General features: G+C 30.3%; 1 protein-coding gene across 3 annotated transcripts; it reads left to right on the forward strand.

Moving 5' to 3' along the window:
* Positions 1 to 445: 445 nt before the first annotated feature.
* LOC131673791 (uncharacterized protein KIAA0513) lies at positions 446 to 11,462 on the forward strand. Of its 3 annotated transcripts, XM_058952070.1 has the most exons (11): positions 446 to 503; positions 585 to 632; positions 1,747 to 2,034; positions 2,402 to 2,688; positions 2,874 to 2,915; positions 3,943 to 4,029; positions 4,201 to 4,361; positions 4,428 to 4,614; positions 4,850 to 5,072; positions 5,161 to 5,255; positions 10,841 to 11,462. In XM_058952070.1, exons 3-11 carry the CDS (start codon positions 1,748 to 1,750, stop codon positions 10,906 to 10,908), a joined length of 1,437 nt encoding a protein of 478 aa, XP_058808053.1. In that variant the 5' UTR covers positions 446 to 503; positions 585 to 632; position 1,747; the 3' UTR covers positions 10,909 to 11,462. The 3 variants fall into 3 exon arrangements, with proteins under 3 accessions (XP_058808053.1, XP_058808052.1, XP_058808054.1); XM_058952069.1 differs by having other exon boundaries at positions 454 to 632; XM_058952071.1 differs by lacking the exon at positions 2,874 to 2,915 and having other exon boundaries at positions 454 to 632.
* The last annotated feature ends 2,001 nt before the right edge of the window (positions 11,463 to 13,463 follow it).

Here is a 13,463-nt window from a genome sequence, read left to right on the forward strand (position 1 = left end):
ACATGCCATTTACAAAAACAATTGGTTGTATAAATGCTAAAATTTTTTTCATTTTCGTGTTGACTTTTCAATTTTGCTCTCTTTTAATGAAAACGCTCATGCGGTGATGTATTAAGTTTCTTTGCCAACCAAAGAAATATACTGTTACATAGTACTCGAATCGGATTTAATAGGAGAAACTTTAATGGTGCCACTATCAAATGTAATTTAAAAATTTTTTTACGCTATTTAAGTAAATGTGAATAATTTGAAATAATTTCCTGTCGGTAAGTTATCATTAGTGGTATTTCTTTGTTTTTTACAAGCAAGTATAAAGTACTTCTACATAAACTGCGGATGTATACGTCGCAAGTAGCGTGGGATATTATTGATTTTAAAGTAGCGCATGAGCAATGAGAAGGTCACGTGTACTAGCAACTGCAGGTTACAGAACCATGAGTTCATTGCGTTAAATGCAATCTGTCGTGTATTATTAAAAGATCTAGAATGATCTATTTTTTGTGGTTTGTTGTACATTTATGATAATCACTTTTAGGATGTTGATTGTTTTAATGTCATTAATAGTCGTTTTGGATTTTAATTAGTGCCGTGATGGTGACTGTATAATACGAAATTACAGTTTTGAGTAACAAGTAAGTAGGCAATTCTCTTGATACAATATTATTGTTAATTTATTTGACTTCTTCTGTTTCTCCTTTATTGTTTATACTCTTATCTGTTTTCTCTTTTTTAAAATTAAATTAATCAAGGAGATGTATTAATTCAACTTGAAATTTATTATTCTTAAATATAAAGAAATTGTAAAATACATTTTTAGAATTTTTTACAAAAATAAATTAAAATGTTCATCAATAAGATTTTCAAACATTGACTTTTCGGCAAATAAGAAAATGAAAAAGTTATATCAGCATTTCAAATCATAACGTTATAATTTTTTTTTATATATTCATTTTTTGACTAAGCTATCATTTGGCTAAATCAAATACAATAGTTCTATATATAATACTTGGTATAAAAAATTTTTTATTTTCAATAGTCGGATATAAGCAATATTCTTGAAATTATATATAAGGCTGCATTGCGGTTATTGATCAAAATGTTTTGTATTTCAATTTTACGTAGCAAGTATCGCTAATTTTATTATAATTTTGCTTCAATGCTTACTAACAGTTTTTAGATGAATGAATAGTTCTAGTATAAGTAGTATAATAGATATATTTATGTTATTTTTTAAAGAACGATGATGTTAAGAAAAAATTTATTCATTGCAGTTAGCAATAATTAGTTTGAGTTGTAATGAATATTATTAATCAATAACAAATACCCATCTTGTTTTAACATTCTGAAAATTCACAGGGTTAAAATTTACAAAATATCAGGTAATTAACTCTTAGGCTCATTTTTAAAAACATGATTTTTATCAGTGGTTTACTTTTACTCGTAAATGTTTCACAAGCTAACACTGTTATAAAGTTCCTATATCAGCTCCGAATTTGATAAATTCGTTATATTTCTAGTAAATTTATTTTAACTTAATTGACTACCTGGAATGAAATTTATTTATATAAGCATTTTTTCATGATATCAATTAATAGAAATAAATGTTATTTGAATAATAAGTAATAATTCTTTTTGTAGTTATGTCGGTTTCGGTATATAAATGCGGATATATGATATAAATAAGTATAAATATTTAGATCACTTAAAATGATTTTTTTAAACATCCTCTTGGAATATAAAATATAGGATGGTAGACGTAACAGCGGCGCCTTCCAGTGCTGAAAGCAGTAGTTTCATGGGTCGCACAAAAGGCGCCTTGCGTTCGATGCGATCAGTTTTAGGAGGTGGAGGTGAATATCTTCAAGGACTGAGCAGCAGGATCGGTACGGCTCTCAGTAGCAGTATCGAAGAAAGTGATCCGACTTCGCCCTCGACGCAGACTTCGCAAACGCAACCAGCTAAAGCATCTATCAACAATATAACGCCTATAGCCAACGATAAAGTAGACGCCAGGCGGAAACTCCGATTTCCAAGGTTGGCCGCTATCTTACCGATATATTTTTCCTTGATTAATTAGTTTATATATATATATATATATATATATATATATATATATATATATATATATATATATATGTGTATATGTATATGTATAATCTACCCTTTATGTGAACTATGAAATTTTATTTTCATAACTTTATTTCTTAAAAATTGCTACAGATACTTCAAATAAATATTAATTTTTTTATTTATTCGATTAATTTATTATATATAATAATTTTATGTTATAATAGTTTTATTCATTGTTCAGTTTACTTAATTATATGTGATTTAATCAAATATTAGAACGATAAAAAAAAATTTTTTTAATCTTATAAAACATTGTACATTATATGGAAAGGTTCGGTAATGGAACTATGTACGAGGATTATGACGCGATGATTAGACGAAAATTTGATCAACAAGAAATGGCTCGATGCTCTCGCATTAGCAGAAAATATCCAGGTATGACATATGAAGAGATAGTCTCATCAAGATCAGCCTCGTTTAAGAAGTCTGAACCAAAAAAGATTGAAGAAATCACAAGTCTTGACAAAGAGAGCGATGGAAACACTAAACCCGTTAATGAAAGGCAGTTTGAAACTATTGAGCTCGATCCCTTTGATAGACTCTACAATTCTCAAGTAGGTGAGCATTGATTTTCTCCAGTAAATACCAAAAAGCAATAATGCTATATGCATTTTTACGGAGGTTTTAATTTTATTATTTGATTTCTTCAGCTTATCCATGATCATATATTTATGACTTGAGTACTTTTATCTGATTTTATGTTGTGCATTAAAATTAATAATATTTTTTCTACTTTTTAAAAGCAAGGGCTCCGAACCGTTATCAGTCCGTGGTTTTTCGTTTAGGTAATACATCCTAGACATTGTTTTAATCACTGCTATAAATGTTGTGTACATGGTTAAAGTTTAGTTGGTAATTTGATTTTTATTAAAATATGACTGTTCCAAATATATTTGTTAATTTTATTTTCACAAATACCTTTATTACTATATAACAAGTATTACTTTCTCGTGGAACTTTTCTATCCAGATGCTACTTTAAAAACATTCGAATACACAAATACAATAAGTGTTAGAAAATTGAATCGTTTATTTATCACTTTTTATTTTTTAGTAGAATTATTTAAAAGATTTCTGCATTATAATTTAAATATTCAATCTCGATTCATTTTGGCATAGCTTGACAGTAAATATATAAAGTTGTATTTAAAAAAATAATCATAATTTGTTTCTATTTTAATTAATCATTATTATTATAAAAATTACTTATTTACTTGTTTCGACACAATGCATGTTTTACTCTTTTCATTAGGATATATGTAAAAGAACAATGTTGTAGACTATGCTATTCAAACTAGTCGACAGTAAAATAGCTAACATGATAAGAAAAGTTATCTACAACTACAAAAGTTAATTTGCATGCATGATAAATATTACTTCAAGTTTTGCATGTAGAAAGAGTGAATGATGTACACTTGTAGACGATAGCAGCTGTTAGTTATTCACTTGAGTTTGTAGAAGGCTAGTATACTTGTTTTTTTCGTGTTTTTCCATTATTAAATGTTTGATGTGAATACACTGGTAGGAAGTAACATAATATTTTTTCTATTAAATAGTCTGTTGCATGATAAATTTCTTTAGACTTGCAGAAAATACTTTGCGTAAAAATCTTGGTAAAACATTTGGCGTGTGGACAATTGTGCACGGTTTTATTATATACGTGAACTATAGTGTACAATAACATGACGGGAACATCAGCGTGTGTCAATTCTTACGCTATGTTACTGTGGACAATTGTCCGCACACCAAACATTTCATAAGATAAATAATAGAAAATAAAATATTTCTGTTTATTTTATAAAATGTTTTTTAGATATGCCATCGAGTAGTGGTTCAACTAGTGATGCAGATTATGGGCCGAGTATCAGCTTAGACTCAGCAAAAGAATGGCAGAGATCTGGTAGGTAGTTCAATAGGATACCATATGATTTATAACACAAACATTTCGCTGCAACAAAACTATAAATTAATTTATAAAACATTCAATATATGCCATCAATAATAGATTATAAATGTAGAAAAAAAAGTTTTTGTAATTTTACCAATCTTATTCAAATTTTTAAATGAATAGGGTCATCCGGATCAATTCAATCTTGGGCTTCTAGTTTATCAGCAGATAGCCAATCAGAGGAAGCGGCTGTAGATTTTATGAAAATGTTTGTGCCTATGCTATTTGAATCTCCTAGTAAAATCAATCAAGAACAAAAAGCCACGTTCGGTCAAATGGTCCTTGTAAGTATAACTTTTCAAATGCTTGTCAACAATTGATAATATACACTTGAACATTTATTATTATAGACTGAACCGGGAAGAATATGGTTTACAAGAGTTGTAAACACAAGGAGAGCTCGTCCTTGTGTTACAGAAGAATCATTTTATTCACTTGCACAACACTTTGCTTTGGCACTTTTTGAATGTCATGAAGCAGATGATTTTGCCCCAGCAAAAAGTCTTATGAATATGTGCTTTACTTTTTATCATGAAGGTAAAAATTTTTGTTTTTTTTTTTGAAATAAAAAAAAACACAATTTAACACAACTAAAATATATTCTAAAATGAAACAAATGTTTATGCTAATTAATAAAACGATTTCAAATAAAAATAAATTAGTATACAAATAAAAGTAGTTCATAAATAAATATATTTTATTTCAACTTTTATGAATATTAATGATAATTCAATGAATTAATTATAAGTTTCAATAAAATTGTTTTTCTCAGTTGAAGTGCCCGGTGTTGAACCATATCGTGAGTACTTGTATACGAATTTACGAGTTCAACCAATATGGACGTCAATGCGTTTTTGGACTGCAGCTTTTTTCGATGCGGTACAATGTGAACGAGCTGCCAAATTAGTGCCTCTACGACCTAAACAGACAGATAAAGAAATCACTGCATCTGAAGACAAGAGATTTCATGCAAACATTGTGTTCGGTCAATTAGGGTACGAATAATAATAAAAAGTGGTGTAAATTTTTTAAATAAAAAATAGTAATATAATCAAGCTTCTTTAATACAATATGTACTTTCAGGACATTTACATGCAATATGCATGCTTTTGGATTACCTAGGAATCTCTGCCTTGAATTTTTGAAGAAACAATGCCTCATTGCTAATTTAACTCCAGGTATATAATGCTCAATTTTGATATTTTCTTTTGTATTCTAACCTTCAAATCACACTTCCATTCTTGTTTCCGGCTTTTATGCAGAATTAATACATTTGAATACTAGTGTGAGAAAGTGATTTCACCTTCGAGGCTACACGAAGGTGAAGTCATTTTCTTGCACATGTCTAACTTTATTTTTCTATACAACATGTGTTCAGGGTCGCGTTTGAGCACTCGAAGAGAGCAGACGTGTTTATACTTGCTCCGCAATTATATTGATACGTCGTGTGTTTACATCGTGTGCTTATCGAGTGTGGGCTTCGGCCCTTACATAGTTGTGTGCCGTGCTAAGTACGGCCGTGAATATGGCGGTTCAACAATCGGCGGAGATGCCCTCTGAACTTTCAGAGTGCATTTTTGATGCCGATCTGCCTTCTGGAGGCATCCTAACGCAGCTGAGTATACCCAAGTTCAATTCCAAAGACTTTGAAAACGACAGTTTCGCAGAAAAAACTCAAGACGAAAAGTGCTATACGCGAGAACAAGCTATAATTATGTCATGTGCCGATGACCTATTAATTAATGATTATACTGTTGCAGTCGGTACAATAGTCAAACCCGAAAACGTACTCTGTGCCTCTAAAATATCCAGAAACCGAGTATGTATACATCTTTCCAGTAAAAATCTTGTTGAAAAATTTACTTGTGAAAATCAGTCATTGGAAATAAAAGGGAAAAATGTTCACATTAGACCATTAGTTTCTACAAATACAAGGATTATCTTCTCAAATGTTTCGCCTGCTATTCCTAACCGATACCTGGAAAGAATACTTGACAAACTTAAAGTGAACAGAACCTCTGTAGTAACTCGCATGAAAGTGAGCATTAGTGAGTCTGGTTACGAGCACGTAGAAAGCCATAGACGACAGGTATACATCAGAGCTGATGACGCAACCAAAATTCCATCTATGCTACAGTTTACGCACGAAGGAATTGACTTTTTCATCTTTGCTGGCCCTGATGCTATGCGTTGTTTCAAGTGCAAAAAGGCTTTGAACTGTCCAATGTCTGAGCAGCATACAACAAATTAAGTAAACACACATACATCTGAAAAGGAATTTCCCATTCTTGAAAATAAACAAAATAGGCCACTTGCTCCAATGGATACTGTAACTTCTGCGTTCAAGAGGCCACTTTCTTCTAGCAGCTCTTCTGCTACAACTCAAGTAAACACGACCAAGATAATCAAATTAAATAAACATAATAAGAAAAAAACAAAACTCGATGAAACGACTGCAGACAAGATGGCTAAGATTGATGACGCACTCAGTCCGTGTAGTGATTTGTTCTCCGCTAGACATGACGTGCCCTGTAGCTTTGAAGATTTTGCTAATTTTTATAAAAATACCTTTGGCAAAAACAATTTACATCGTGAGGTTCAAAAGATCTCTGACAATAAACAAAAGATTATAGACCTAATCTCCCTTGTTTACCCGTATATCACAGTTCCAAGCGTCAAAACAAAACTTACCAAAATAAAGAATAAATTGAGTATAACAAATTTTGATGAAAACACGTTGTTAACACAAAGTGAAATAGATAGCAGTGAAATAAGTGACTCTGATACATAAAAGAGACTTAAGAATGGCTAATGAAATAATATTAATTGACAAGGTTTTAAGAGCAATGTTTTGGAATGCTCGAAGTGTTAAATCAAAACAAGAGGAGCTTGCAGCTGTGAAAAACGATTTTGACGTACTCATATGCGTTGAATCTTGGTTGATTGAAGAGGATATTTTACATCTGCCTGGTTTCTCCACGTACAGAAGAGACCGACCTGACATCGACAAGAATACTCGCGGGGGAGGTATAATAATCTTTATTAGAAATGATTATGAGTATTACGAAATTCAAAATATTAGTTCTCCGAACCAAACGGTTGAAATGTGCGGAATAAAGATAAAAAATACTAACCCTAGCATAGAATTTATAATATGTTATAGAACTCCTGGTTCTAAACTCACCCAAAACCAATGGGATGAAATTGTAAATAATGTAAATAACCGTGAAAATTCTATATTACTTGGTGATTTCAATGCACACAACACTATTTGTAATTGTAACACAACAGATAAGAACGGACTGAGATTGGAAAACTCCACCGAAAAATGCGATTTACACTTGCACAATAATGATACTTACTCTCATTTCAATAAGCATAATACTACTAAATCCAATATCGATCTCGTTTTCACTTCTCAATGTCTAGCACATATGGTCGAAGTTACTATGAGCGATGATTCACTTGGTTCGGACCATTACCCAATTTCGATTAATATAAGCATTAATAAAGAAAAATATTCAAAAAAATCGTTCCGAATCAAATCCGTTAGAACGGACTGGGCTAGATTTCAAACCGAACTTGATGAACTGTATAATGATTTTTTGACTCCTGAATATGAAAGATAACCACCTAATGAAAAATATGTACATTATTTCGAAGTAATTACTAAAGCTATTATAAATACCACACCTATTCGTAAAAAAATCATTAATCAGAAAAAGATAACCAACCCAGTACCGTGGTGGGACTCAGAATGTAGCAAAGTGAAACGACTACGCCAGGCTGCTCTTAAAAAATGGCAATTTACAGGTCAACTCAATGACCTGATAAATTATAACAGAAGCATAGCAATAGCCAAAAAAACCTTTAAATTTAAAAAAAAAGAATATTTTAAAAATTTTGCAGCTAGCTTAAACATAAGGACTGATCCTAAATTCGTCTGGAATAAGTGTAAAATACTTAAAAACAGTTTTGTCAAACTTAAATCAAAAACAGCCTCTGAAAATATACAAATTAGGGATAATGTACAAGCTGCTCTTGACAAGATTGCCCCACCATGGACCCAAACGGACCCAAATTTCATACCTGGAGATAATGATAACAATGAATTTTTCGATGCACCATATAGTTTTAGAGAGTTTAATATAGCCTTGGCAAGTAAAATATCCATTCCAGTCCTGGAATGGACGGCATTGATTTTGATATTCTAAAAAATTTAACTCTAAAATTCAAACTTCTATTATTAGATATATTTAATAACACAGGGATTCTCCCTGGCAACACAGAAATCACATTCAGGGATATCACTCTAAAATCTACCAATACCGTACGTTTTCTGGGCATTCACTTTGACTATAAAATGAGTTTTAAGCCACATTTAGAAATAGTCACCAAAAAATGCTTCAAAACTTTAAACTTAATTAAATTTTTGTGTGGCACATGGTGGGGATCTTGTCCAGAGACGCTAATCACTTTGTATAAAAGCTACATAAGATCCATAATTGAGTACGGATGTTATATTTATTGCTATGATAAGGAAGAGTTCTACACTAAATTAGAAAAAATACAAAACACTGCTATCAGATCATCCTTAGGATATCGAATAACTACGCCGAAAATAGTATTAACAGCAGAATCAAAATTTGTAATACTAAAAGAAAGAATTCGATTTTTATGCAATTGTTACTTGGTTAAGGCTATGTCAAACACTGATTCTCCGATTTTAAAAAACATCGATACATACCTCAAAATTGTCAAAAGGAAAAAAATTATACCTAAAAAATTACTATTTACCTGCATAGAATCGCTTACAAATGATATTGATATAATAGATAGAAAAGATAGATTCAATCTATACCGTTATGACTACAAATCTAGTATTGCGGAAATATATGTAAATACTGAAATTGGTCAACGACTGAAAAAATCGCAAAATTCTAATGAACTTTTCAAAAATACGTTTGACAAAATAGATGCACTACAAATTTTTACTGATGGTAATAAGCTAACTGTATCACCATCTACTGGGGCAGCTTGTATCTGCCCGGAACTTGATTTACAAATAGCTCGAAGCATCAACAAAAACGCCTCAGTCTACACGGCAGAAACAATTGCTTTAGAAAACGCGATAAATGTTGCCGCACAAAATAAAAATAGAGACATCCTAATTTTTTCAGACTCGCTCAGTGCACTACAGAGTTTAACCAGTACGCACATAAATGTTAAAATCAATGATTATATTCTAAAAATTAGAGAAAAATTTGTACAATTCACTACTAACAACATCAAATTCTATTGGATACCGTCTCATTGCGGAATTCAAGGAAATGAGAACGCCGATCGATGTGCCAAAGAAGCTGCTATGTCTGAAGATATCAATATTAAAAGCATACCTTACACTGATTTACGTGAAAACTTTAAAAAGAAAATGTATAACAATAACCATGAATTCCTTAACAATCCAGCCCATGATACGGGCAGAATATATTTCCAAAATTATTATCACAATAAACAACAAATCTGGTTCAATAATTGTAAATTCAGTAGAGAATTCATCGTCTCTATAAATCGTATGAGATCCAATCATTACCATCTAGCAGCTTCTTTAGCGCGACTAAAACTTATTAATGATCCCAAATGTAAATGTAGCGATGACTATGATGAAAATTTGAATCATGTAATATTTCAATGCGAATTGTATACTAAACAAAGACACAAGCTAGTAAGAAATTTACAAAGAATGAAACTCTATGCTCCATACAATATTGAGTCACTCATAGCGGAACCAAATATAATAGCTTGTAAAAACATACATAAATTTCTTCAAGAATGCAATTTAAAAGTTTGAACTATGTATGCCCTGACAGTAAAATCTGAAAAACATTGTTTATTACATTGAATTGCGCATTATATTGTGATAGCAAACTGTAGCCTTAATAGACCTTATGTAAGATCTAAACGGCTTTAAATAAAAAAAAAAAAAAAAAAACATGTGTTCAATGAAATTTTAAGCATGCTCTATTTCTCAAGCGTGCGTAAAGTAAAATTCACATACATGGAGCGCCGAAAAATAATAATTTTATCCAGAAAAGTTCTAGACAAAAGTTATTGTTTAATGAATTATCTACAAAAAGGTCAATAAAACCACCATTTTTAAATAATTATTTTACTTGTAAAATAAATATAACATGTTATAAATAAATAATAGATTATATATTAAAAATTTTTCACGATTATACCGATATCCAGAAAAATTAGTCTGTACTTTTGTCAACATCCACCTATCTAAGCTGAATCATAGTCAAAATTCTATCCAGGAATTTGCTAATTAATTATTGCGCTTTTAACTCAAAATTTTTCAATATTTTATGATATTAAATGCGGTGTGGAGTTGCAATTATAGTACATTACGCAAAAAGTGCTGAAGGTATCAGTAGAGATTGCCACCTCAGCGAAGCGATTTTTCGATGTGAATGTTCATCAAAAAGTAATAATAATATTCACATTTTATAATATTAAAACTATTGATTCGAGATGGAAAGATCTTTAGATAGATGAAATAATCATTCCATAATCTTGCTAGTTTTTAAATAAAGTATAAGTTGCTTACTAATGTTTTTGCGATTCCATGTTAAAAGTGTACTAAAAGTAGACATCAGATCGATTAATGAAATGGAAGATTACTATGAAAATAATTAATAAGATTCTTAAAATACGATAATGGATTGAATATTTTTAGATTATTATTATTATTTTTCAGATCAAGAACAAATGCTGAGAGACAATATTCAAAGAATGTATGATGAAACAGAACCATGGCGATCATAAGATTTTATAGGCTCAGGACGATTTTGAAACAATCAATTGGGCGGACTCCAGAAAATAAGAAAATTGAAAAAGCAGTATGCTTTGATGCTATTATGCAGCTTTCAATTCAATAAAAACAAGAAACCAAAATTAAATAAGGTTAATTACACTGTATTGGAGGAATTAATATTTAATACTATACTAAAATATTAAATCTTGAAAGCTTTAATTTGTAATTACGATTAATTAGACAATGAAGCCATTGGTATACGTAAAACTTCAGTAAATTTATTTAATTATATAATTTTATAATATACAGAATCCGTTGAATATTATTGTAATATCGATCTTTCGAAGCAAACTATATGAGATCTCTAAGGGAATTATTAATATTTGTAATTACAAAAATGTTAACAATCTTAAAATTTACTTAGTGACTTATCGCATATAATTTTTAGGTTTATTAGTTAATAATTATGTATATTCTATTATTTTCAAAGATTCTTACCTTATTACCAAGAATTCAAAACGTATAACAAGTTATTAAAAGTATTCTTCTAGAATTTCAACTTATTATTCCGATATTTCTCTTCAAAATAGATTTTTGAACCCATTTATAAAAGCTTTAGCATTTGTTATTTGATAAATGATTTAAACTACTGTTCGATTAATTCTTAAAAATATTAGTAGATATTTTTATTCACTAAAATTAAATTTATTTATAAAAAAAATGTATGAAAATATAAAGTGGTTTTTCATTAAAAAATATTTTGAATGACTTCTATGATGTTTTCTTTATCCTTTATATTTTTCATCATCAGCGACATTTTTTACTGTAGATTATAAATAGTATAACCGCGGTCATCATACGTATGGGAAGTATGTAAATTTCTTTGTATTATGGAAATAAAATATACAACTTATTACAGTGCAACGAAAAGTTTCTCACATTTGCATAATCATTGATCTTTTTCTTGAAAGATATTATTTTTATAAGAATATTCTTAATGTTATAATAGGCAAATTAAGAGGGCTTCATCTCCAACCTAGCTTTTGGGCATACACTGACTTGTCTACCCGACTTGATCTAACGAGCGGGCGTCAGATGACCGTACTCTTGATAACGACGATCGTCGGAGATTTGAATCAGAAATCGAAAACCTGATCCTGGTCTCGGAGTCGCTCATCCTGGATTGGGTTACGGTATGGATTAATGTGAACTCACGAATTAATTGACTTTTCTTGTAACTCGGATTTACTCATGATCATTTGACAAATGGCTCAATTTTCCCGCTCTACAATTAGCGGAAAATTCTTTCTCATACCCAACTATAATCGAATGTCGTAATTCGGAGTTGAACTCGACCGCTGAAAGTAAAGAAAATAGAGGTATGCGAATTGATTAGGTATTGAAATCAATTAATAATTTGGATAAACTTATCTTTATTCTCACCTTTTTGAAAATTAGTTGGTAAATTCTTAAGTAAGAACTTCTATAAGAACTTGCGCACGAACTACTGGGAGAACTTACGAAAGTTCTTGTACAAGATCTTGCAGCTTTTTTCGATTTACAAATTACCATATATGATAAATTCTTACGTAAGAACTTACGCAAGAACTTACGTAAAAACTTGCCAACTATATGAGTAAAAGAAATTTTATATTGAAATATTTTTTGATTCATATGTATGAAAATATGTCAAGAAATACAATGATGGACTTATGTATGAAACAATATGCTTAAATTTTGTAGAAATGATTTATTATTTTTCTTAAATATATATAGTTAAAATGTCCAAAAGGTTAATGCAATCTTTAAGAAAATATTGATTCATCATGATGATCAATACAATTAATGGCTCTTTTAAATTTCTGCTTTATTCGAACTATGTTATATTTATTTTCTTCTGAAGTGCTTTTTGGTATGTCCCTTAAATCTTGAACTTTTTGCTTTATAATTTCAATTACTTTACTCAAATAGGCGTTAATATTTAACCTTCGAGTTAATTATTAACCTTCGAGTTCTCTTTATTAAGATCACTGAGATATTAGGTGTATAGTGCTGAAAAAGTTACAATTAATTAATTAATTAATTTTTTATTTTCATGCATATGCTACGCCCGGGTAGCTCTTAGGAACAGCTTAGGCAGACGTATCTCAGGTGCTTTTTTTCGGTTTACACACGAAGCGCCTTAAACGGGCTAAACAATGTATTGAACAAGAAAGCCTTTGGATATAAAAATTTCTTTAAGTTTACTTTACTCTAGTTAAATACTTGACCTCAAACTATGGCTCAGAAAATTGGACACATAGGTTGAAAATAAATCAAATTTTGTCCTGAAATCAACGGAAACAAATAGTCCCTTTCACAAAGCACAAATTCATACTTAGCTTGTAACGTGGTGGTTTACCGACAATTATTGACCACGCTACTTTGGTCTTACTACGACATATTTTTTGGTAGATATTTTTTTATTTTTCAACATAATCTCTAGCTCCTCGGCCTCGAAATTTCATGACTATATAAGGAGTGTGACGTCACCTACATTTAGATATAAATATAATAGTTCTTGTTG

This window comes from Phymastichus coffea, unplaced genomic scaffold, assembly GCF_024137745.1.
Source record: "Phymastichus coffea isolate CEN01 unplaced genomic scaffold, Cenicafe_Pcof_1.1 PCOF00198, whole genome shotgun sequence".
Classification (NCBI taxonomy): Eukaryota; Metazoa; Arthropoda; class Insecta; order Hymenoptera; family Eulophidae; genus Phymastichus; species Phymastichus coffea.

Coding starts and splice junctions, on each gene's coding strand:
- LOC131673791 (XM_058952070.1), top strand. CDS start 1,748: ATGGTAGACGTAACAGCGGCGCCTTCCAGTGCTGAAAGCAGTAGTTTC. Junction 2,689..2,873: donor ACTCTACAATTCTCAAGTAG/GTGAGCATTGAT, acceptor ACTTTTTAAAAG/CAAGGGCTCCGAACCGTTAT. Junction 4,615..4,849: donor CTTTACTTTTTATCATGAAG/GTAAAAATTTTT, acceptor TGTTTTTCTCAG/TTGAAGTGCCCGGTGTTGAA.